The sequence below is a fragment of the Vanessa tameamea genome, chromosome Z, assembly GCF_037043105.1.
Source record: "Vanessa tameamea isolate UH-Manoa-2023 chromosome Z, ilVanTame1 primary haplotype, whole genome shotgun sequence".
NCBI classification, from domain to species: Eukaryota; Metazoa; Arthropoda; class Insecta; order Lepidoptera; family Nymphalidae; genus Vanessa; species Vanessa tameamea.
The window spans coordinates 10700834-10728402 of record NC_087341.1 but is presented as its reverse complement, the minus strand read 5'-3'; the positions used below and the strand labels follow the sequence as shown (position 1 = coordinate 10728402).

The following is a 27569-nucleotide window of genomic DNA, read 5'->3' as shown; positions in this document are numbered from 1 at the left end:
CCGTTTTTCCGTGAAAGAATTATTACGTTCCAGGCTATGTACACGAGAGGCGATATACTAATAGAGTTATCGTTGTAATTACGTCTTTATCTAACCTTACGCTAACTCATTACAACACTTACTATGTCCTGATTTTAAAAGTGTTTTTCATTAAAAGTTAATATGGAGTGTAATGATATCCTTCAATCACCAGAGTGCAGTCTGCTGAAACAAGGAAAACTAAAACATGTATGTATATAAATATGTTTTTTATACATTTGCATTTTATTGTTTATACGTGTTTATGAAATAATAATTTTCTTACTAAGGAATTTTATAGAAACTGTTATATATTTTGATATAATAATCAATCTGATAAGTTTTGCATTATAAACACGAGTACGTCATAATAACCTCAAACGCTCAAGCGCCATTTTTTTATAAAATAAGTGTAAAGTATTCACGAGTATGGTATTTTACGATACAATGAATTTTTTCTATACTTAACGATAACTTTTATATACTAGCACGTTTACCGTTTTTATCTATATTATATTTAATAAAAATTTTGTGTTTTGATTTTTTTTTAATATAATTTTAGTGAAATAACTTAAACGTTAAGCTTCGGTAACTTTTTATGTAAAAACTGGCCAATCACATTTTCTCGATAGATATCTCGAAATACACAACTGTAACTTGGCTCATCTGTATGTATATTCATGCACTCAGAACTACCGTAGGGATTTTCATTTTGTTAGAACAGAACTATAGTTCCCCCAGCAGCATGGTCGGGGCCGCGGGTGCAGATCGCAACTCGTTAGCACGATGCAGACTGTAAACAGTGTATTATCTTCCGGAAACCCTATTTTGTGTTGTGAAAGTTCTTTGTGTATATGATTAGCGGTTTGTGTGCTATTGGAACATACACTCGAACAAAACTTTCATTCAACTACTTACAAATTCAACATCTAATCGTAATTTTATCAATAGTAAATTTATTAATCAACATTGTAAAATTGTTTTCATAAAATTAAACTGTCATACTCTTTAAATAGTTTTAATAACTTCAATCCAAATCTAAACATCTAAGTAGGTATACTAAGATGTTTAGATTTATAGCCGTTATAGATATAGGTACCTATATTTATATCTATAATTGTCTTAAAACATAGTCGTTTTCTGTTACTGTCTCAGTCTCCGTTTGCTTCTTCTAAGCCACTCGATAGATTTTGATACGGTTTTCACTAACAAAAAGAGCAATAAGCGAGGATGTTTAAATATATCATTTGTAAATATTTTGTACAACACGGTTTTATCCATAAAAATATTTTCGTATGCTCACATCGCTAACGCAGGCTAAATCTTTGAAGATATATTAATACAATGTACTAAAAATCGTAGCATAGATAAAGCATAGTCAACATGGTCAAAACTATTTTAATGCATTACAAATTACTTAGTTAAAACTATAGGTTGTTAGGGAGAATTTTTTTCATCAATTCATTATTAATCCTTATTCTTATTATGTTACTTAACTTGAGCAATTAATCCAGATAAAAATATCACACATAACATTCCAATTAATATTTTAGAAGATATATTCTTTTCCTACTTATATACTTACAACGAAAAAAAAAAGACGATCGTTGCATAATGGGTGATCGGATAACTAATAATATAACTTTGACTGTGCGAATTAAAATTATCCAAATTGGAATCTATAAGCCGTGGACAAATTTTGACGTACTTATATTTCACAATTAAATTACGACTCAAAACAATTTTTATATTAGGTATTCATATTTTTCATTTATGACATACAAAAAAGGCTAATAAAAAAACATAATAAAAGAAATATACTAACTTCACATTTTCTTGATAAGCGCTTTACTTATTTTCTGTATTAATAAATTGCACTCGTGCGAAGGGGGGTGTCACTAGTTGTCACTTAATTCATGTTCAAATGGCTTAATAAGTATTTATATTATTTAAAACAAACTAATGTTACAGTTTTTTTTTTGTAACATTCTCTGCTCTTATCCTCTGTTTGCCGTCTATTAAAAATTACAATATATTATATAACAGAGGAATCAGTTCCGTGTACATACACATATACAGAATGAAGAGGGAGTCTCTAGCAGGCACACATACATATAAACTATCAACCTCTATTTAAACCTTTTAGATTAACCATTATTTAGGAAAGGAAGTCTGAACGCCGATTTATAAAACTCTTTTTTACATATATTTTAAAAGTACTAATTTAAAAATATAAAAATTCATTATATCAAAAAACCATTTTCAGATGTAATTAATAAAATCATAAGAAAAACAAGAAGGACGGGACAGGGACCAGTATTAAGGGTATATTAAAGATTGTCTGAACGCTGAAAGCGATTTCACACACTCAGCGATATCGCCTTTTGTACGTACCTACGGTTATTATTTTTTGTTTCTAACTATACGTTTCTTTAACACCTTTGTTGAACAATATAATCTATTACACAATATATTCTATTTTATTATATTCCATAGATATGGTAAGCCTACGTTTCATTTATGTACGTTAAAATTAACGATCTCAATAGACAATAATTATAACATTATAACGTTGTCTTCAAATCGTTCTTATTTATTTTCGATTTTTCGCGTTATATAACGAAACGAAATTGACGAAAATTCGATTTTTTTTTCATTATTGACTATCAGGAAAACTATTAACTTTTTGCTAAAATGTCTCTCTCTCTCATATCAATAAAAAAAAAATACTCTGTATTTATATACATATAATTTATATCTTCACGACCATTTTTTTGTAGTTATAAGTACATCATTAGGCGCGTTATGAAAAAAATATGAGTGTAATTTTTAGATGATGAAGTTGCTTACGAAACTGCCATTTAAGAGTTAAGTCGCTCGAAATAGATATAAGTATTTTTAATGGTTTCTGTATTACTGATTGAACTGATTTTGTTAATGATGTTGAAGTAAATAAATTAGTACCTGTGCGTCAACAGTAGCTTAGAAGAGTTGACTTCGTTACAACCTACAATGCAGAATTTTCTTGCAAAATGAAGAGAATTGCAACGTGTACATGCATATTAGCGTATTTATGTAACGTTTTACATATGCTATAATACCGTGTGTACAATATATTTAAGAAGTTATCATAAATAGTTAATATAAATTTTCATAAAGGAGGTTGAGGTGGATGTAAATAATAAGTTACATATAAACAGTCGATAATTAATTAATTAATTAATGTGGAAAACGCATTAGCTGTTTAATATTACTTACTTATATTACGTTTACGTTATAAATATATCATAATACTGTATGTATTCACATACTGGGTTTTTAAAAAATATATATAATCTACTATAATATAATTATTGTTCTTATGTCAGATTTACAAGTAATAAAAACAGGCATGATCAGTTGGGTATTAGTTTAGTTATCACTTTTCATCAATAAGATTACAATAAAATGTTCGCTTGTAAAATCGATTTTTCGGATGTGGTGTTGTATGTATATATGTATAATATTTCAAAAAATATTAATTAAAAAAAAACGTTTCGTGCAATTTACAATAAATAAAATAAAAACTCTAAAATTTATTCCAAATAATATGACGGTACTTAATAAAACGAAAATAAATAAATAAGTTATAGAATTAATACATAAATACATGATTATATTACATTATATATAATTACATCATAATTATGATATATTAGGTACATTATATTATGAAAATAAATTGATCATATAAGGCCAGCTTGCGAGTGCGTAATTGACGATTGATCAATTAGTTATAAAATCATTATCATCATCCGCATCATCATATTACAGGTAATAACGCAGTGTTTTCACTCACTTACTAGGAAAACACCTGAAGGCGTTAGATCTGTGCCTAAACTGTTTACGCTAACGTAGGATTGTCGGCTCTTCGAATTATGAGCCTAAAGGTATAGAATGCATTTATGTACTGCACAAATGCTTATTCGTTACACAATATTCTGCGCAGTTAGTTAGGCTCCCTTTGAGAATGCCATCGTAGCCAAAATCAGTCAAGCGAACTGACATATAGGATCATTAATTCATATTTAAGTAAAAAATGAAGATTATTTTTTACACAAACGTAATTGCGGTTAAACATCCAATTGGGGAAATCCCAGCATCGTGATGTAATAAGACCAGCATTGGATTGCTCGATTGTAAAATCCTAGGTCAAAATATAAACATATCTTCCAACGTTATTAAAGAATGATTTTTCATGATTCATAATACGTAAGCCATCTTCAAATGACCAACTTCAATGCGGAGTGCGATTGACACGCGATAATGATTATGGTAACCTGTCACTTGTCAGTTAGTTGTGTTCGCGACTACTATTCGCGCGCTCGTCTGCGCAGGCGCAGACGTTACGTTAAATAATATCTCGCGCCTGACTAACCGACATTAAAATTAAACGGTGAAAGGTTTTTTATTCCTATGAAATTGATTATAAGACATAATGGCTGAGAAAACATCCGGGGTTGGTATATCATTTTATTAACTTTCGTTTTGTATACTCCATTGTAATGTTACGGTTGTAGTAGAACATTAATGCATTTTCGAATGTTTGTATACTTACTTATTATTTTTATGCATCGCAAACTCGTTTATGTTCAGTTCTTAAATTCACGTTATTTTTGTCAAGTTCTCATATTCGAAAAAGTCAAATTGGAAAAAAAAGAACTAAGAAGGTAGCCAAAATTTTAAACTGCTACGTACTTTTATTTAAATGCACTGGCAATTTTAAGTTTTATTTGATAAAAATGTGTGACTATATATTATTTAAAAAAATATATGTTAGGTACATATAATTTTGTAAAATAATAATAATATATTTTTAATATAACTCACGTTGAAATGTTAAACAGCTTAAACATTTATTTAACGATATTTTATAAACCAAGCTCAGGCGAAAGTATTTAATTATGTCCTTGTACGAATTTAATATTGCGTATGTCATTTACCTCTTAGTTATGAATAAACAAAACTATAGCAAGTGTTTGAATATAAATTAATGAAAAAGCTAATTATTTGTTATACAATTCTTATAAAATATAGTTGATATCTACTAATTTGTCTATGGTACGTTCTACTTATTTTTTCGATTTTATTGGTGCATGAAAATATTTCTAGGTCATTGACTTTAGAATTCATTGCTTTGCGAAAAGTTTAAGCAATTTGCGAAATACGTAAGCTTCAATTGAAGATAAGAATCGAATACTGTCACACGTATTGAATAATACTAATCTATACATATAATAAAATTGGAGTGTCTGTTTGTAATATTAAAATAACCGCGTTTTACTAAATGCATATGTATGTATACACGGTACATATACCTAAATAACATTTTTTACAATTTTTGTCTGTCTGTCTGTCTGTTTGTTCCGGCTAATCTCTGGAACGGCTGGACCGATTTTGACGGGACTTTCACTGGCAGATAGCTGACGTAATAAGGAGTAACTTGGCTACTTTTATTTTAGAATTATATGTAAAATAATAATAAAGTCACGCTTTTTTATTAAATTCAAACGCGTACGAAGTCGCAGGCACAGCTTGTTAATAAATATTGATTTACCTATATTTCTAATATAAATTCATTAACTACCATTTGATCAACACATACAAATGATTAATAAAATACGTATTAATTATCGTTTTTTTAAGTTTGTACGGCTAAAATTATAATCATTTAGATCATATACCTTAAATATTTATTTTTAAGGTTTATTATTGTTCTTCTATAAAAGCTCTCGTTAATTTTTCCCGATTTCTAAACTTAAGTTTTGATTCATTTAAAAATAATACGTTCAATAATACTTTAAAATTTACAGACTCCCTATAAATAAAATATAAAATAGTATGTAAGTAAGTAATATTAATAGATATTACTAGAATTTTGCCAAGAACGCCATCGTAGAGTTTATTTTTCATATCGTCCCTATAATATATACTACAATTATAATTTACTTATTAAATTACATTATTATTAAATAATTTGACATAATATTTTACGGATAAGCTTTATATATAAATAATATTATGTGTTCCTTACGTAACATAATTTGATCTAGATTTGAAGAGAATGTCACAATCAGTGCGCTCTCTCGCCGTCACTTCAGCATTCAGAAATATCAAAAGTACATTTCTTAGATAATGCTCAACAAAACACACAACCTTAACTACGTGAAAATGTATGTTCTTTTTTATTTTGATTATTTATAAATAAACGATTAATCAACATACATTTTGCGAAATTGAAACACAAAATATCTATGAAACTAACGAAAAATCTCAAAGTATACCAAGTATAAATGCAATAACAGTGTAAGAATCGTATCTGACCACAATCTATATTTTTTTTTCTTTACATTTTATCATATTTCAGACAGAGATCATAAGACGTAAATGATAGTAGATAATCTTAGCAAATCACACAAAAGTTACAAGACCAACTGATAACGAAAAGTTATAGGTTGGAAAAACAATATAGTATTTTGTATATACATTTTAACATTTGAAACGAAAAGAAAATCGTTAGACACAAAAAAATCGAAAACATTTTATTTCATAGTTAAGTACATACACATTACGCATACATAACACTCAAGCTGAACTTATTTGTCAACAAACATTACTCGTTATCGAAATAACAAAATAAAAACTGTTAAATTTAAGGAAATTTATTAACTGACTGAATACGCAATATGCGATATGGCTTAATGCGATGCACTTAATGCCGCGATGCAAGTAACGGTAAGATCAAAAATCAAGTTACCTTTTATAAAAAGTTTGCGTTTCTTCATTATATTCATAAAATAATTTCGAATAAAAATATGCACATTTCTTTATGCAAAAGATATATATTTATTTATCTAAAAATGCAACATGTATTTGATACATTTGTTAAATACTTCATCTGTTTTTTCTGATTTACGTTGAAACTACAAACTCGATTAACATTGAGATTTTATATTAATGTAGTGTGTAGTTTCATATTATATTCAGGCCTTATAATAAGTATATACTGCATATTTTTTAAGATATAACTTAAAATGCTGACATACTCGAAGAGAAAATCCAAGCACTTTCGAAGCGAACGGTAAAATATAACATATACACAAAAATCTCATATGATAGATTTGTGTGTCTCCAAAATTACAGAAAAGTCAGCGAAGGCATATACATATGTCTGTTATATATAACAAATAAATCTTTCTATATTTAAAAAAAAGGTATATTCATTTTTAAAGTTTTAAGTAAATAATAATATTCTTTTAAAGATATACCTAATATTCTTTATTGTTTGTTTATAGTTTTAGGACGAATATATTATATAGGATTTGTTGTATAGTGAAAAGGGTTTTATAAAATATGACCACGATGATGTTATATGAATGTTACAGTCTTTTGACAAAATAGTACGGGATAAATTATATATTTTACAGATACGAAGTCGGAACGAGCAGTTTTACATAAAGCTATAATGAGCTATCCAGGAAAAACACTTACAACATTTAATATTTTAAAGATTCGAAAGAATAAAAAAAAAACATAAAATATTATATTTTTTAAATATGTATCAACCGTAAATGAAAATAACCGCGACGTTGCCAAAATCAAATTTGCATTAAATTTAAAATATAAGAGGGAATCAACGTTTGGCTCCGGGCAACAAATTACTAGCGGCCATTGGACTTGTCGTCAATTATATTAGCTTACTGTAGTTGTAGTTTTTTGTATTAAGTTTCTCTACCTAGTCGATCAACTTCGATCGTCATGTTCGATGTGGTTGTTGAGGCAAATCGATCGGATTGTTCAATGTAACAAAAAATATGTATCGATCTTGAGCGAATTGATATACAAAATTGGCATAGACAACAAGCGTTGCCCGACCGAACCCTCGAAAATTAAAAATTGACTAGCCTGTACTATATTTATTTAAATTATGCATTGTTACTTAAATTTGACCATAAACAATGTAACTCGTGTTTGTTTTATATGTATTCAATTATCGATTAAAAATTATTTAAAATAATGCAATTCTACTTAAAATTTAAGAACTTTTTTAAGTAACACGTATATTTCAGTAAACGATACGAAGATATAAATACATAAATCCCAAAAAATAAGATACCGTGTCAAAAATTCTATGATAAGAGAAATTATCTTGCGTATATCTACATCTTTCACTCCTAAGCATTACAAAATACTCTTATATCTTTATCTTTTTGTCTTTATCTGAGATAATGACAATCACAAGCAGTCAAATACTCTGTCATGTGTCATTATAATAATAAAGTTAACGAAACTTCATTCCATATCAGAATAAAGTTGAGTGTATCTAACGCTTTAAAAATACAGGTTTGACAGAAATGATTTATTACAATAGGATGTACTTATCAAGAGCCCTGAAATAAATTATGGTATTCACTAATTGTCATTAATGTAGACGATGCTTAATGGGTACATGACGATATATTATACTACAACTTAGATTATAACTTCGTACAAGCACCGCCTTTGTAGTGAAGTTGATAACAAACTGCGAACTACGTAATTTCCTAAGACGTTGTTGTGAATAGTTGTTATAGACATGTTGATCTTATATTATAAAAATGAATGCCTGCTTTTATTTGTTCATAGTCTGTGCTGGTACGCGTCGTTCATCCGATTGACTTGAAACTTAAGTTATTTTTATTATAATCACATAATATTTTTATAAAAAAAGTAAAAGCAATATATATTTCATTACGTTCCGTAGTCGACAAGACAGTGCGTCCTACAAGCTTCACGGTTATATAGACATTAGCAATAATCTCCTCACAGTACGGTCGTAAAAATTGACCATCATTCATTTAAGTGTGTCCGCCCTAAGTGTGCGTCCTTAGAGACGGCGCACCGCGCACGCGGATCCGCCACCGCCAGCATGATCCAATTGGTCGCGTACGCGGCAACTCGCAGTCCGGACAGATCCAAACATTTCCGCGTGACGCGTTACTTAAGACGCACATTTAGAGGTCCTGACTGACTTATCTGACTGTTATAGTTTACTACGATTTACGTATTACAATACATATATAATAAATACTAAGTACTAAACGATTATAATAATCATATAACACAACTACCAAACGTATTTTTATACGGTTTTTACTCATGGACGGAGTGATTCATGAATAAGGTTTAGTTGTCTAATTTATTAAGATTTTGTATAAATTGGCTGAAATATGATGGAAATATGATGGAAATTGAATGAAATATGTTGTTATTGTTGTATATTATGATATATACATTATTATTGTATTGATACGAAACCGGGTAGCTAGTTAAATATGAAATACAAATAAGGAAATTTTACAATAGTCAGCCTTGTCGCTAAGACAGCGATCTTTACCAGGCAACCTTAAGGCAAAGCGAGGAAAATAATAAAAGGTAAGGTGTAATAATTTATACAATATGACGTACGTAATTACAATTAATTAAAAAATAATTACAAATTAAATACTTTAGAAACCTTTTATTTTTATACATATATATATTTAAATATACACATGTACAATCAATGCGATTACCTAGTTACCTGACTTTACTACTGTATTTAATGTACCATACCAACTAATGTTCATAGATACGGACACAGAAGTAAAAAATTGGTATGTATAAATTCTTTACAAAGTTTTTGTGGATTTAAATTTATGAGTTAATATATCTGAAGGTCATATTACAAAAACAGGAATAAATAAATTATAGGTATTATTCCGTTCAAAATAGGTTCGAGATAGTAGTCGTTGATTTTCAAACAGGATATAGGTACCTATCTAACCTACCTATAAAGGAGATGTGTTGCCGGCCCGCACAAATCACCTGGAATGGATAAACAAAAATCTTGTATATTTTTTGCAAATTTAAAGATATGTAACATTGAAAGAGAATATGATTCTGAATTGAATTATAGTATACGGGGAATTTGAAATGCTTTTAGATAATAATAATCTTTAGAAGAGGTTTATAAAGCTGTAAATGTGATCTACAGTGTGTGGTGTTATACAACACTGTACAACATTATCTCATCGGCTAAAATAATATAGGCTTTTTGTTATATATAGGAGTTTTGTTATATAATACAAAGTAAATATAGTAAAATTTCAAATATAATTGAAACTATTTCCATGCAATTTGTTTTTTTTATCATTAAGATTCTTGACAGATTTTGTTGGTAGCTTTAAATTTATCTTGGGACAATTAAAAATTCCTAGATCGCCTTATGTAACCCAAAAATATCAGTTTATTTTAATTAAAAAAAAAACTTTAAGTAGGTATTTAAATTTAATTTTAACTTTTTTATAATATCATCATTCTACTTGTTTATTATACGATACTAAGAGAATAATAATTGATAGCAATCATCGTTACCCTATTAAAGTAATTACAATTAAGTTACATGTAATTGCTCTAAATTGATTGATTGTAAAATTAAATCACTTTATACAAAATATAGAAATACAAGGCAATCACTTTACAAGAGGTTCCCGAAAAATCCTTCGGCTCGAGGCCGAAGGTACAATGACAGGTCTTGAAAGATGGTGATAAAAATCGATTTGCTGTACTTATCTCGAGAGTGTTCAACATTCAAAATATATCAAAAGTAGATAGATATGTATTTTAAAATATTTTACTTGGAAAAATAAAATATTTATTCCTTTTTTTAAATAAATAGTATTTTTGATGTATGAATGAACTCTATTCCTTATCTTTTTTTATTATAATTTATAAGATTGTACGATATCGTATACGATCTATCCAAATGTACCATTTGGATTTGAAGTAATACTTTATGTGTTTGTAAGATTTTAAGGTATATCATTTCACACTACTAAATCTTATTTTTTGAATGTTTTGTTGAATTATTGTTCTTAACACAAGCTAAACGGATTCACTCACCAAGCTATCTTTTTTTTTCAACAGTGAACCACGGCTTATAATACAGAAGGAATATTATATTAAAGCAACAAAAGCGAATACAAAATTTAATCACAGCACCTTTTGCGTATTAACAAAAAGGTGCACCGTTTCGCACTATCTGAAGTGTAAAAGTTATTTTTATTTCAAGTAAACATTTTAAACAAACAATTTAATGTACGCGTCAAACGTATAACTTCCTTTTTGTTTTTATAAAAAAAAAAATTGGTTAAAAATTGGAATTAAAAGCGGAAACCGCTGGTTGCGGACTGCACAAGACCGGTCGTTGTGGCGATCTTTGGGGGAGGCCTATATCCAGCAGTGGACGTCCTTCGGCTGAGAGATGATGATGATGATCGAACATTTTAAATTAATATGTCATTAATTTTGATAAAGATTAATACTGTGTGTCAAAAAATACTTATAGTAAATACATTAAGTAGGCGAAAGGTGTGCGTTAATGAAAGCTGTATTTGCATATAACTGAGAAACTACTGAACCGACTTTACCATAAAAACGTATTTGGCTCCCTAAAACTCGTCACATTAAAATCGGTTGTCACGATATCGAGTAATAAAACTAAATCGATGAACAGCTTACATTGATCACAGTCTAATAAACATGATTTATCTTAACTATAACATAGAAAACGCTATGGGATCACTTGAGGGGTCGTTTATGACTAATCGACGTACAAACAATATAATGAACGCGTCAAACGTATAACTTCCTTTTTGTATTTATAAAAAATATTGTTGGCTAAAAATTGGAATTCAGACAATCGATTTTCGAAGAAAAATTGAAGAAAAAAAACCACAAGAGGTATTTTTTTAAATGTATAATCTAAACTAAAACACGTTCAGAGCTATGATATTGTAAAAAATTATTGAATTAATATAGGTAAGCACATTACAAATTATAATTGTACATAGATAACGCCAAAAATATTTCGGAAGTATGTATTTTTGAAGGACAGGTATAGATTGTAAATTTTAACAATACTTTTAACTAATAAGTCTATAATATAGATAAAGGTAATATTTATTTTGAAAATCGTTATTATTATTTTTGCAATATGATCACTCAACATATGGATTATATATTCGACGAATATTTATTTAGACGTTATAAATACATATTTAACAAAATACTATTCGTAATAATTAACATGTTTTTTCCCTAATCGGAAAAGCGCCAAAATAGCAAACTTCCTCTATAACATAGTATTCAAAAATATCATACAAAATATAATATTGCTATGAGTTATGTTAAAGTGACTGTGAATTGAATAATAATAATAATAAAACAATTTTATCAAAGACACATATATGCTGCGTACTGCAGTGATTTTTATCTAAGAATAAGATTAAAATTCTATCATAATGTTATTACAATATACATTTTTACGTTTGTAAACGCAACTTGTGTTGAATTAAGTGTTGAATTTATAGATAATAGTTTATACAGCAACATTAAAATAATGCAACACTAACACAGTGATTGTCATGCATAGTAAACGGTATGTCTAACAGTGATCGCTCATTGCAGTGATTACCTTCATAGAATCTCATTTTGTACGAAACAGTTTGCCTTGACATAGTTACTCGGTCGATACAGTGAAAACGACTTGATCGAATGGAACGTCATGACTGTTTTCCTTCTAACAGACAAAGCAGATCTTCATGTACACTTGCCGAGGTTAAAAGTTAGATTTAAAGTTAAGAAAAAACGTATATATGAAGCTACATCGAGTAGTGTAAAACGAGATGGTATTTAAAAAAATAGCAATATTATTAATAATAAATTAAATTAACGAGTAAGTAGGTACTGTTTATTTTAATAAAATAACGTAAAATAGCACTAAGATTAATAAATAAATAAATATTTTTAATGAAGGATGAATTAAGAAATCATATTTATCCTCAAATAATAATTAGATGTTGGGATGAATCTCATTTCATTTAAAAAATAATGATATAGTTTTTTTTTTTAAATGATATAATTTACTATTCTTAAAATCAAATATAATAAAAACTACCCGCGTATTATTAGCCGAATAAAGATTTCATAAAAAAATCATAATTAAAATAATGGTTATTAAATAATATTTTATAAAAAAGGAACACATAATTAAAATTAGAAATATCACTGCTGAATAACTTTTGCCTCATTAGTTTTATTTGGAATGTTAAAAGGGTACATATTTCGACATAGAAATAAAAATGGAAATTTACAAACGTATCAGCGCCAAGTTTGGACAACATTCAAGAGGATAATATGACGAAACTGTCATTCAATTACTTAAAATTTGTAATATTTTGGTAAAAACATTTAAGGATAAGTTGTGCAATAGTCGAGGTATCTGGGTCGAACATACAAAAACAACGTATTGCCACACTAACTATAAAATAGTAGATATCGTATCAATAGCTATCACTTTTTTTCGATGAGTTAAGTATTCAGTTTTATATTTTTTAGTTTCACACAAATACCATGCATAACTGCATTTAAAACGTCACACTACACAATAATGCTTAAATTATATTCGAACGCTATTAAATTATGTAGGGTTGACGTTAACAGAATGTCTTATTGTATATAAATAAATATTATACATTCAATTTTCTGCGTAATTAATAACGATAAGTGATAATACTTTAAGCTGTACTAATTCAGTTGAAGATCTATTAAATGTTTAACGCGTTGTATATATAAATATTATCGAATCGTTCAACTTGAACATGAATAATGTATGAGTACCTCATTCGACTTGTTGTTGATGTTATATAATGTTTTTGGTAATATCTCAAATTTTATATGGTTACAACACTTATTTTTTAGCAATATCATTTAATTTTATAAGGAGATAAGGTTTCTGCATAAACATATTTGAAGTATATTATACTTAGATTTACTTTGTCTTTTTCCAAAGTCACGTAGAACAAGTTATTTATTAGATAGATAGATACCGGGACATGACATTACATAAACGAATGCAAGGATGATGCATTTTGTGATCTTCTTTTGCTTATATTTATATATAGAAAAATACATGTTTCGTTTATTTTCAGTTCGTAAAATTGTTTATATTCTTATTTTTATTCAACCATAGTCGTAGGCAGAATTGACAAACCGAATGCTTTCGAAGATAACGCTGCAACATACATAGAATAATTATCGCCCACAAAGAGTCCGTATCTTAAGAAAAGAAGAAAATTCACTATACTGTATGTGAACAATGATTTTACAAATAATATATATATAAATATAAATATAAATAAATATTCGACAACATCACATACATTACTCTGATCCCAATGTAAGTAGCTAAAGCACTTGTGTTATGGAAAATCAGAAGCAATGACGGTACCACAAACACCCAGACCCAAGACAACATAGAAAACTAATGAACTTTTTCTACATCGACTCGGCCGGGAATCGAACCCGGGACCTCGGAGTAGCGTACCCATGAAAACCGGTGTACACACTACTCGACCACGGAGGTCGTATCGACATTTTACTCTTGTAGGTCCTCGTACGTTGACATATCTCACAAAACATTTATAACTACCAATATAGCAATAAGTTGAGTGGCGTCCTAAGATATTTATGTCAGAAACTAAGCAAACATTTTTATTCGTGTTTCGATACAATATAATAGCGGAAAATATAAATAATAAATATTAAGGAACGCAAAGAAACGGCAATCAACGAGAGAGGTATTTAATGATGTGTGACGTAATCAAAGATTCAAAGAATCCAGACCGATTTCGGTCATATGAATCGATTGAAATCTTTCGATCGATCCATATTGTGACCGAATAGTGTGCTCATGTGATTCGGGGTTTTAATATTTTATCCTTTTCGGTATACATTATTGTAAATAGCTTTTACAACCCACGTCCTATGTAGTGAGATTAGTTTCTCATAGTGACAAATATATTATTATCTTATTATCTCTATTAATATTTCAGTGAAACAGACTACATTTCACTAAAATATGAGAGTAAATTTGTCAGTATGAGGAAGTGATATTTCATATATCTATGTATTTTTTAGTTTTTTTAATAAACTGCCTCGCTTATATAGTGCTTAGATATAAATGGTCGCCATCCCAAAGGCCTACGTTTTTGAGTCCCATCGGGTTGTGAAAGTGCATCCGTGTGTGTGCACAGTTGTGTGCTCGTGTCTCATTAAATGGAGTCATGGCCAAAATCAGTCAGAGGGTCATCATCATTCTCAACATATTTTTTAATTTTTATAATATATTTTTTTAATTTTTATATATAACTTGTCAGTAAATACAAAAGAAGTACGTAGGTAATGATCAATTAATTTTGCAATGAACAAAATTGATATGGTCTAAATCGAGGTAATTAATCACAGTGAGATAAAAATAACTTATATTGAATACATGGCACATGGCACATATACTATGATCCAGTTTGAAGCGGTTAAAGACGTCGCTTGCATTAGTTAAGGAATTTGAGGCTTGGCCTATATATAACTCAATCATTGAAGTACTTATTTTAAATTGAACGTTATTATTTTGTCGTTAACTGTGGCTCTACAATTTTAAGGGTTCCTTAGCCGATTACGGAACTCTTACAGTTTTCATGTTATCCGTCTGTCACACATTATTTTATATTAAAAAAACTTATCGGTAAAAGTCAACATGTAACATATTGACCGTGTATTTATAAAAATAAACATATCTTGGACGATTGGAACATTGACATTGGAAAAATGTATCCGATAAAAGAAAGTTCAGAGTGACATTTATAGACTAGCCTTTCTCAAGATAAGTTAAATTGAATAATTTGGCTTTAATCTGAATTTTCATCGATGACGACGACTTGTTGATGATGGCCGAACTAGTTAATCTTAGTTCGACCAATGTTTTAGAAATTGCAAGACAATATAGCAATGGAACTTTATAATTTATTTCATTATTTTATACTTTATTTGTTTAATTCGTATTACACACTAGATACGTTATTTATTTATTCTATATTTATATATATATATATATATTATTTGTTCTATATATATATATCTTAATAGCATTTCAAGCATTCCAACTATTTTCTAAGAGGATCTTATTATTGCTTATTACCAACGTAAGATGTCATATGATACACAAAATATGCGGATGACGGAATAGTGGACCTGATGTTAAGTGGTTACCACTATAAACACAGGTGTCTTAAGAAAATTTAATGATTCCTTACAACGCCGCAACCAAACTAACCTCGGAGCTGACATGTGATGACCGCTAGGTACACTGGCTCAATCATCCTTCGAACCAGAACATCATAATACTAAGTATTGGTACTTAGCGGTACAATATATGACGAGTGGGTGGTATTTCCCCAGACGAGCTGACACAGCCTTACCGCTATGTGAATTTTAAAAATGTCTTTGTAGTCTCAACAGATGCATTGTCCGTACGTTAGGTGTAACTTTAATTTTGTTAGGTTTTTTTTTTACTTCAAGCAATCAAAGTAATTTATTTTTATTTATTCAATTGCAATTCAAAGGCAATCAAAGTTATTATTTTTATTGAGTATATTACGATTTTAATTATTAAGTTTTTTAAGTATATTAAATCTGAAAACAATACAAAACAATTAATTTAGAGAATAGGATTTTACATGAGGATGATATAAAAGTATTTGGGACTTGACCGAAAAGGATTGCTATTTGATCGAACACCGAATAAAAAATATTCAATCTATTCGGGCGAATAGATTGAATACCCCATACGACTCACTGATTGCTCTTATTGTGTTTTTAAAAATACCATTTTATCTCTAAAAATAAGTTTTTATCGTTCAATATTTTTATTTGACTCAAATTTATAGAAAAAATTGCACGTTAGCTTAAATCTCGATTTAAATAATTGTTTTACTGGTGATGATCTATGATAAGTCATTATGACAATGAATACGAAGTATCTTCATTGTCATAATGATATCATAGATACTCTTGATTGTTTTCTTGACTTGTTAGATTAAAAGATACTACTCTCGTTAAATACAATGATAACTTATAAGACGACGCATTACGTATTTTAAGCAGTAAAATGCTATTTTTATGTCTGAACATAATAGTATTTTAAAAACGTAGTTAAAATATATATTGTCACTTAAATAAAATTTGGTAGGTATATATATATTTGTATGATTTATGTTGTGTACAGTGTTCATACACAGTGTACTTCTAATAAACATTAGTAAGCAAAGATCCGGCTTAAATAAAAAACAAATAAAATTACTCCATTGTTATATTTTAAACTGAAATCATCGTTGTATTTTATGGCACATAATATAAATACATTTAAAATACCTAATCAATTAAATTTGTATTCGTTATTTATATATAAAAATATTTGTTTTGTTTTACTTTGATATCGACACGAACCATACCGGTCTTACTAATATCATTTTTAGCGGGTTTTTAGTTAAACATTTATATCTCTTTGGTAGCATAAATTGCATTCGAAAGAAGAAAACTCAGCATTACTAAACTGATCATTCCCTTACTGCCTATTTTAAATAGTATTTTGCAGTTTTTATTTTAAGTGCAGATGCAAAGATTATTTTTTTTTAATTAACTCTTTTTTTAATTGTTAATAAGCGTTAAAAATTAAAGAGCTACATGGAATATAAAATTATTTACAAATTAATGTTTACAATGGATTTATGATAACCTTTTTACTACAACTGAGCCAGAATAGGTAATATTACATGAATAAAAAGTTTATTTTATCACATACAAACTTGCATCGAAGAGACGGAGTCTCTGTTTAAGTCAACAAAATTGTTCAAAAAAGCTGGTAAAACTTGTGGCAATTAAATACAACCAGTTTTTTTTTCCTATAAATCACATAATTTATATACCTGTGGCCATATCCAGTTTACTTCTACGTCTAATTTAATACAAACAGCTTAATATTTTTGTCGTGATGGGGAACCAACAAGCTGGACAGAATTACGTTACTTTACTCGCATTAATAAAATTCTGCCTTAAAGCTATTGAAAGTATGTAATAAAAAAGTATAATATATATAAATATATAATTAGATAAATAAATGTTTATACTTTCCTCGATAGGTTTAATGGCTTTGCTTAGTTAATCAATTATGGGCCAATAGATTGCTTAATACGACTAAATTGATCAGAAGCATCGTATTAAGAGTTTCGACATCGACAAAGATATGGCCGATGCCAGATGAGCAGGATTAATTTTCCTCGACGTGACAATTTATCATTTCAATTCTATGGATGAATTGATTAATCAAGTGAAACATGCGGTAATGGGCAAAACGCAATGGAGAACTATCTGTCGGCCATTTGTCGCGACGCGTATGTGATAGGAAGAGAAGAGAGATGTTTAAATTTTATTCATGCAAAAATTACACGTTTTGTTTCATATTCTTATAATAAGATTACAAATATTCTTAGTTAATATAATATTTATTTTAGTAGGTAAATTAAAAACACTGTAAATAAAATACATTAGGAATTTTTTGCATTGTGTGTATATACGTATTCTTTTTTTTCAGAAACTTCCCTATCCGAAGGCAGTGGGGTTCATCGTCACAAATGAGTTTTGCGAGCGATTTTCTTACTATGGAATGCGAAGTATGAAACTTTGACATATTATTTTTAAAAAAGTATCAATTTATGCGAAATAAAAATATTTCTTATAAATAGAGAATTCTTAGTCTAGTTAATTCCTTGATTGATAAAAGAATTATAAATACTTTCGAATTGTCATTATAATTTATATGAAAAGATTAATTTTATTCCCACTTAAGCTGTGTTCCTAAGAATTAGGTTTGTTCATAAATACGATCAAGTTAATGGAGAATGTTTTGCGAATTTAAAAGTAAGAAGTCTTATAACACTTGTTTGTTATCGGTATAAATAACTTTCCTACAAAGGTAAATAGACAATTATATTGTTATCGTCTAAAAGCGTTGACAGTGTTTGCTAAGCTATTCAGCTACCATCTATATTGTAGACTGTATAAATAGGTATATTTATTTTTATTTCAATTTATATTTAAATAAAAAATTACTTGAAAAGCCCCTTTTCAATACGCGATATATAAAGTATAATTCATATACCTATTAAATTAATTATGATATATCATTTATTTGGCACATATAACAAATCACAGTCAATAAAGGCAATATATTATTTAACAAAAATAAAGCTAGACAAATAGACTATATTACACAATGCGTCCACAAACAACGCAAGAAGTTAGCCCTTATTAAGTTAAATAAAAAAAATCGAAAATTTTTTTTTTTAGTAAAATAAAAGTATTAGTAACAATACAGAAGTGTTCTATAGGACACGTAATGTTTGTTTAGACATATACGTACATTCGAAAGACGAAAAACAATGGTAAAAATGATTTTAATAAGAGAATTAAAATTCTTTGCTTCGAAAATTGTTAATTTTAATCAGAACACACATATGTTTTTCTAACGAAATGTAATAATTACAAAGGTGATATTTACGTAAATGTACAAGTATATTTAATAATACAATAAAATACCTAATCATTCAATAAGACACATGGTTAACTACGTCTCATACACTTCGTCAACCATCAAAGAAAATTAAAACGATGACGTTAACTCACTATCTGAGAGTTGTAAGTTTTAAAATAGTTGTTTTATCTATACGTCGTTCTAAAATTAATAATCTATAATTATTTATTAATAAATTTGAATGAAAGATTGTTATTGATTTCAGTATGTTTTAAAAACTTATGTTCCAAGGCTCATAAGACGATTCTAACCATGAATGCAATTTTAAGGTAGTGAATAATTGCCACTTTCCGGGTTTTTAAGATAACTATATGAAGCATACATAAACACATTTTTTGTCAAACAACGTCGGTACTCGGTAATCGTTGAGACACAACTGTACGTACCAAAATTACAGTAATGATGGTAAAATATGACTGTTGCATTTTTAATTGATTACCTATAATTTCATTTTATATCTAAATGGTTTTGAAGTAAAATAAAATAGCTGCAGTCACTGCTCACTCGTGAAATTTTGACAGCTAACACACTTTGATAACCCATTTTGATACGTGTATCGTATAAATTTCGCATATCATATTCTGACATTTAATGCTCGTGTTCTGCGGTGAGTATCGACATCGAGTGTGTTCATACAGAATAGGTCTACTGATTCTTATTAAAATACCACGTGAAATTGGTTCATGCGTATGTGTGTATACGTTTGTTCTACACGTGGAGTAACAATATACCTATACGTATATGTTACCTGATAACTGTCTTGCCATTTATTTGTATTCTCAAATTCGAAATAGAATACAAAGCAGCTTGCTTTCAGTTTTTTGTCCTTGCACTTGCAACAACCTCATTGCGACGTCTAGAATGTATCTTTTTAATCTGTTTTAAATAGAAACGAATGTTTCTACATAAATTACTATGATTTTTATTTCTTACCAAACCCACAATAATACTATATTATTTTTGCAGCCATTTTGTCCTTATACCTGCGTGACAAACTCGGGTATGGAGATGACAGTGCTACGGTCATATACCATGTATTTACGATGTTTGCGTACTTTTTCCCTCTTATCGGCGCCATGATTGCTGACGGCTGGTTAGGAAGATTCAGGTAAGACATTAACTATACTTTGAGGATTTCAATAAGTACCTATAGAGGCCATCAAAAGTAGCAACTGTACAAATCGTCATTATTAAACAACCTCCACTCCTCTAGTGGACACAAATAGATGACAGGTTTTATGTTAATCTTCAATATAATATTTAATAAAATTATACTCCCTTTTAAGTCAAACCTTAAATTGAAAACTTATTATGATGCTATCAAATTAAGAAAGAAACTCGGTTCGTTAATCGTCATTATTATTGTTATTATCAGTCTTAAATATTTATATGTATATATAAAGTTTTATCTTGAATATGTTAATAGCCAGTTATAGTGTTGATACAAGGCCCCGTTAAATTGCCAACCAACTTGTCCTAACTAGGTTGATGTTTGACATTCTAAAAATACTAATTGGTTAATATCAAAATCGATTAACTGTGAATTCATGTACAGAAATTAAATAACACCTTTAATATAAGTATTATTTTATTTTAGGACAATACTTTATCTGTCTTTGGTATACGCGACGGGGAGCGTCCTTATATCAGTCGCAGCAATGCCACCAGTAAATTTGCCGCAATTGTGAGTTATCAAACACTGACTTTCGATCTATCCTAAATGATAAAAAATAATTATAATACAATAATTTAATCATTTTAGGGAATTCACAATTGTAGCTCTTTTACTAATAGCCTTCGGCACCGGTGGTATCAAGCCTTGTGTATCGGCCTTCGGCGGAGACCAATTCAAGCTGCCGGAACAAGAGAGATACTTGGGATATTTCTTCTCGTTATTCTACTTTTCTATCAATGCGGGAAGTTTGATATCCACCTTCCTCACACCGATACTAAGAGCAGATGTACATTGCTTCGGTGATAACGATTGTTATTCATTGGCGTTTGGTGTTCCCGGTATTCTCATGATCATATCTATAAGTAAGTGTATATATTTCAAGAATAATAATAATCATGTCATTATAAGTAATGGAATAGAATGGAGCTTACTTCACATATTATTAATTATAAAAAGTGTAGGAGTTTGAATAAAGAGCAAGTATATCACAGAGTAAATTACGCCTAGAGAATGAAGCAGTTAAGAAGTACTATAAATATAACGATAACGCCTAATTCAAAGTTTTATTCTGAAAGACGTCCGTTTATCGTTTATACACAGTGAATCAGCAATATGCCTATGCAAATATATTATTTATTGGTAAAATGCCACATAAAACTCATATGTGATTATAATTCAAGAGTATTGGTTGTATTTAATAATATATAAATTGATTTTATAAAATAATTTACAAAGAAAATATATATTTTAGTATATTTGTTAATATTCTGTTGTCTGTTATTATATTATGCCGTCCCTATTATTTAGATTAGAAGATGACGATTCAATCAAAAGCGATAATTGATTTTTCTAATTCAATTAATTCTTTATTAAATTTAAATTTAATATAAAAAATTGACGTTTCATTGTTACCTACAATGTTTAAAGTAGGTAACAATGAAACTCCAATATTTTTTTTACCTATAGATATATTCATAATATTTTTCAGTATTTTTCGTGGCTGGTAAAAGATTGTACATCATGAAAACTCCCACCGGAAACGTGTTCACGAAGGTTTCATCCTGCATCGGGGTAATAATTTAGAAAATTTCATTTCTATAATTTATATTTAAAACCTCTTAGTCGCGTTATATTCAGTGACTAATGTCTTCATATTATTTGTTTATTATCTGAACATCTCAATATAATTAAATATTAATTAATGTTCGTTTTACTTGATAATTTGTGTATCAGTATAATATTGTTGCTATAGCATGCCGTGATAAAGTCCTACAAGAGCAAAGAGAAGAGGGAACACTGGCTGGACCACGCCGAGGACAAATATGATTCAAGCCTCATCGATGATATCAAATCTCTTCTCCGAGTACTTGTGTTATTTATACCACTACCAGTATTTTGGGCTCTATTTGATCAACAAGTAAGCTTCAAAATTTTAAACTAACTAAACACAAGTTCTATAAAATAAAATAAATGTATGTAATACAAAATATGTACGTAGGTATATTTAAATCGATGTGTAGTTTTTTATTTTTCAGTCTCATTGGTTATCCCAATGTCAGGGTTAATAAGTGACGCTGTCAGGAACATGCTTCTGTTTTTGCTACCATAAACCGCGCTTGACGTGAATATTCATTTTACAAAAAGCATCGAAAACAATTAAGCGCTTTATGAGACATATGTTTACGTTTTATACCGTATAAAACGTTTTGACTATCAAATCAATGACATGTTATTGATTTAATTGGTTTTCACCGAATACGTTTGAATAATTATATTTGTTTTAATTATACTCAACGTATGCTGTACAGATTGGAACTATACGATATAATGTGTGCAATGTAAGTAGTCGAAATAGAGCACCGAACCGTTTATCTTTCTACTACCGAGTGCTTAGATCGGCGAATATAACAAACACTGCATTTGACACTCTCTAAATTACTGTAAAGTACAGTCACGCACAGTACACGGGGTGCGGGGTGGGGAGTATTATAGAATAATGCATATGGCAAAAAAGAATATATATTTATTTTTTTATTAAAAAAAATATGATGATGAAGAATTCTTAATTGTAATGAAATTTTTAACGCCACATTGAAAAAACATTTAGTGTAGACACACACAAGCTGCTAACAAAAAAACGGCACACATCAAAGAAAATATATTTTTGACTTTAGCATTTTTAACAACATTTTGCGTAATTTAGGGTTCGAGATGGACATTCCAGGCTGACAGAATGGAACAGGATATCGCCGGGTGGACTTTAAAGGCTGATCAAATGCAAGTACTTAATCCTCTGCTAATCTTAATCTTCATCCCGCTTTTCGAAGTAGTAAGTATACTCTTTTATTATTCAACTACATATCATGTAATAATTAGATCTTAACACTCAATAATTTATTGTATTTTTATATTAAATGTTTATCATTTGTTAATAATATAAATCGAGAAAATCAATGAATGTATATGTAAATTTTTAGGCAATATATCCCTTTTTAACATGGTGTAAATTAGTGAGAAAACCATTGCACAAGATGATTTGGGGAGGAATTCTGGCTGCTTGTGCTTTCATTATATCTGGTGTTGTCGAGCTCAAACTGCTGGTGAGTATACATATAATTTGTTTATGAAGTTCAATTAATGTGCCCAATTAAATTTCCATGCATAATTTTTTTAGCCTACTTATGGTACGCCGGTATCGGAAGGTTTCGCACAACTAAGAATTTATAACGGATATAATTGTGACTTCGCATTAAACATAACTAATGACAATACATCGTACAATACTACAATTGGACCTTTAGGATTATATGAAAAATTAGACATTGAAGCCAATAAAATTATTCAACTTCCCTACACCCTCCGAGGAATGCCCTATAGTGAATGTGAAAATATAACATACAGTCAAATATTTTCTTTGAAGGAGAAAACAGCAAATTCCTTCTTTATAACAGATGATTTATACAATTTCACTGATAACAATAATAAAGCCATTGATGGTGTGAGTGCAAGGTAAGACAAAATAAATTATTTATTAAATAATTTTAGGTAACTATAATCGATTTTAGTTACAATAAAGCAATTGATTAATCTTAGAGTTCATCTTCAAAAGATTTACATTTATCTGACGCATAATATTTATCAAAAAGTTCATTCCAAAATGTATACATTTTTTGTTCCGGCTTGGAATCTGTCAATCTGCTCACTTTGTCAAACAGAAAAACATTATCGTCTTTTAAGGACATTGGAAGCCACGTGTAATTAGAAAAACTGTTTAAAGGCGTCGGATCGCCTGTTTTTGCAAAATTTGCCCACATTTTAGAAATCTGTTTTATAAATTCTCTATCTTTATCATAACTGTCATTCTTCAATTTCACGTAAGATTCCCATTGTGGATCACACTTTAGGATGTAACAAATTTCATCTCCTTGCGCTGCACCTTTTATTTTAATGTTCGCACCTGATAACGCAGTTGCCTTAGCGAGATTAAATTTTCCAACATAGTTGAATTTATATACATACATTTTACTTCCGAAGTTTAATCTTGATTTTATAAATTTATATATCGGATATTTGTGGAGATCGGAGGAAAATTTTAAAAAGTCTTTAATAGAGTGTTCTGAAATGCCACGCCTGAAGTATTGATTTTTTATTTCGTTAGAAATTGCTCTGTACGTCTTTGTAGAGTATTCGTACTTGCAACCAGTTGAAAATGGGACCATGTACTTAAAAAACGACTTGAATGATTTTAAATAATATGGATTATGAATGAACGGTATTAATTCTGTTATACTTTCCTGACTCGTAAATCCAATAAGAATTGGGATTTTTATGTCTATATTTTCAATAGTCTTGTATAGTTGATTAGCATTCTTAATTAGTAATGACCTATTTGATTCTTTTTCTATTGTGGGTAAAAAGGGAATAAGAGGCCTTTGAAAGTTTATTAAATCATTACTGCTATATATTTTTCTATAAGCTTGAATAATATTATTCGTTGGAACAGATTTTAAATTCTTAAACCCACCTTTCTTTATTTCTTTTTCTAATTTATTTCTCTCTAATACACGATCAACTTGGTATAAAGAAGGAGAGAATATTGAACCACTTTGTAAAATCATTTTTGAAAATATGTTCCTGTGTTTCGTTGTCAGCAATAGCGACAGAAATGTACTCGCAGATCCACTTCCCATTACCGTTATATTCTTACTATCGCCACCAAATTGGTCAACATTTGTCTTGATCCATTTAAGTCCTAAAACAATATCTTTAAGTCCCATGTTCGCACTAGAATCTGTTTCATTAATTTTTAAAAATCCAAATACACCTATTCTGTGCGTTAAAGTAATGAACAATACGTCATTTTCAATCAAGAAATCTGGTCCGTGTAGGTGACTGAAACTGGACGCAAACGCGTAACCATGAATCCAAACGATTACAGCCTTTAAAGGTTCCTTTTTATATTTAGGCAGATTTGGTGTGTAAATATTCAGATGTAAGCAATTCTCAAATCCGTACTGTCCTTGTTTATGTACAATGTGAGCTTGTGCACAAGCTCCGCGATATTCCGTTGATGCATCTAATGGTTTTGTCCATTTCTTAACTGGTTTTGGATCTACAAATCTTAATTTTCCAACTGGAGCTTGAGCGTAAGGCACACCATAAAACGCATAATAAAACTTTTCGCCAAAAACAGTTATTTCTCTATTTCCTATTAAAGTACCTTGTTTAACATTTACTTTTACATTTAAAGTTCTTATTTCTAATAATAAAAGTAAAAAAAGGAATCCCGTCAACATTTTATTTAATTATAATTTTAATTAAAAATCTTATCGTTTAGTAAGTATAATAAAAAGCAATGTATACATTTTTTGTTTATGAAATGCCTCGTTCAAGCAGGGAATTTATCGCTACAAGATTAATTGGAACACAAATTATTTCCTACAGATTTTTGTCTCACGTTACTACGCCCGTTACTATTAACGTTCAAAATAATAAGAAGAATAGAACATCATTACTTATAAATAGTGAAGACAGAACACAAAAATCTATAGAGAAGGGAACTTACGACATTACAGTAGATGGAGTTGCGGTGTTACCAGACTTCCAATTTAAAGCAGGAGCTGTATACACGATTATTGTTCACCAAACAAAAAATGGCTCTTATGTAAGTATTAAAATTATAGAATAAAGATTCGATTAAATTATAGTGAGTATATAAAAATTGCGATATTTACAAACGCTATGAATCTTCTTATCTCTCTTAAATTTTACTACGGCATTATTAGAAGCTACAAATACGTGTAAAGTAATTGAATGACCGCTTGAATATTATAATATTACAAGCTATTGTTTTTGTTTTAATATTGCAGTTTGAAACCATAACATAACTATACATTAAATAGGATAATGGAGGAGATATAATGGAGAATATGAGTTGTATATAAAATAAATCATAGAGTCCTCATGACCAAATAACGACTAACGTGAACATTCCCAAAGTTTAAATTGAGTCGAGCCATTAAACCACTACGCTACTTACTTGTACACTAATTCAATATTTATATAATTAATACATTGTATAACTAATATCTTGGGCTAGTCTTCGAGTTTGGCTTTAGGTTTACACAAAAATATATATATTCTATGTATAGCTTTAATGTCCACTTATATGCCAAAACATAAATAAACAAAAGTAATTTAAATTAATTCTTATTTACAGATGGCCGAAGCGGTAACGATCACTCCTCCGAATAGCGTACACATTCTGTGGCTAGTTCCACAATACGTGGTTATGACGATGGGCGAGGTGATGTTCTCAGTAACTGGGCTCCAGTTCTCTTTCACACAAGCTCCAGCTAGTATGAAGTCTGTGCTGCAATCAGTCTGGCTACTTACGGTTGCCTTCGGCAATCTTATTGTAGTCCTCATCGTAGAAGGAAACTTTTTAAACGCTCAGGTATACATCGATTTCATAAATCTTTGGTACTTCAATGTGTTTGTGAAAAATTAAATTGCATTTATCGATATTATTTCCATACACAACTATTGTTTTAATTAATCACGTTTATTTTTCAGTGGAAGGAATTTTTCTTATTTGCGGGTCTCATGTTGCTTGATATGTTAATATTTATGACAATGGCGTTAAGATACAAATACGTGGAACTGAAGTCAAGTACTGAGGATTTAGCCATCGAAGAAATAAAACTACCCGACAAAATGATCAAAGAAAACTAGATATAATATATTGTTAAATAAACATTGTTTTAATTATGTAACTTATTAATATAATAAAATGAACAAACCATGTTTTTAAATAAATAAATTTACTTT

At 29.2% G+C, this 27569-nt stretch overlaps 2 protein-coding genes across 3 annotated transcripts; one reads left to right on the top strand and one right to left on the bottom strand.

Annotated features, from left to right (window-relative positions):
* On the top strand, positions 1-27569 carry LOC113403558 (peptide transporter family 1). Of its 2 annotated transcripts, none has more exons than XM_026644141.2 (13): positions 1-228; positions 18566-18644; positions 20531-20672; positions 21162-21248; positions 21327-21601; positions 22228-22310; positions 22492-22656; positions 23443-23568; positions 23717-23839; positions 23914-24248; positions 26184-26403; positions 26959-27195; positions 27315-27569. In XM_026644141.2, exons 1-13 carry the CDS (start codon positions 163-165, stop codon positions 27471-27473), a joined length of 2097 nt encoding a protein of 698 aa, XP_026499926.1. In that variant the 5' UTR covers positions 1-162; the 3' UTR covers positions 27474-27569. The 2 variants fall into 2 exon arrangements, with proteins under 2 accessions (XP_026499926.1, XP_026499934.1); XM_026644149.2 differs by lacking the exon at positions 1-228 and adding an exon at positions 4339-4516.
* LOC113403573 (esterase E4-like) lies at positions 24329-26035 on the bottom strand. Its single transcript, XM_026644160.2, has one exon. The coding sequence runs from the start codon at positions 26033-26035 to the stop codon at positions 24329-24331; it is 1707 nt and encodes a 568-aa protein (XP_026499945.2).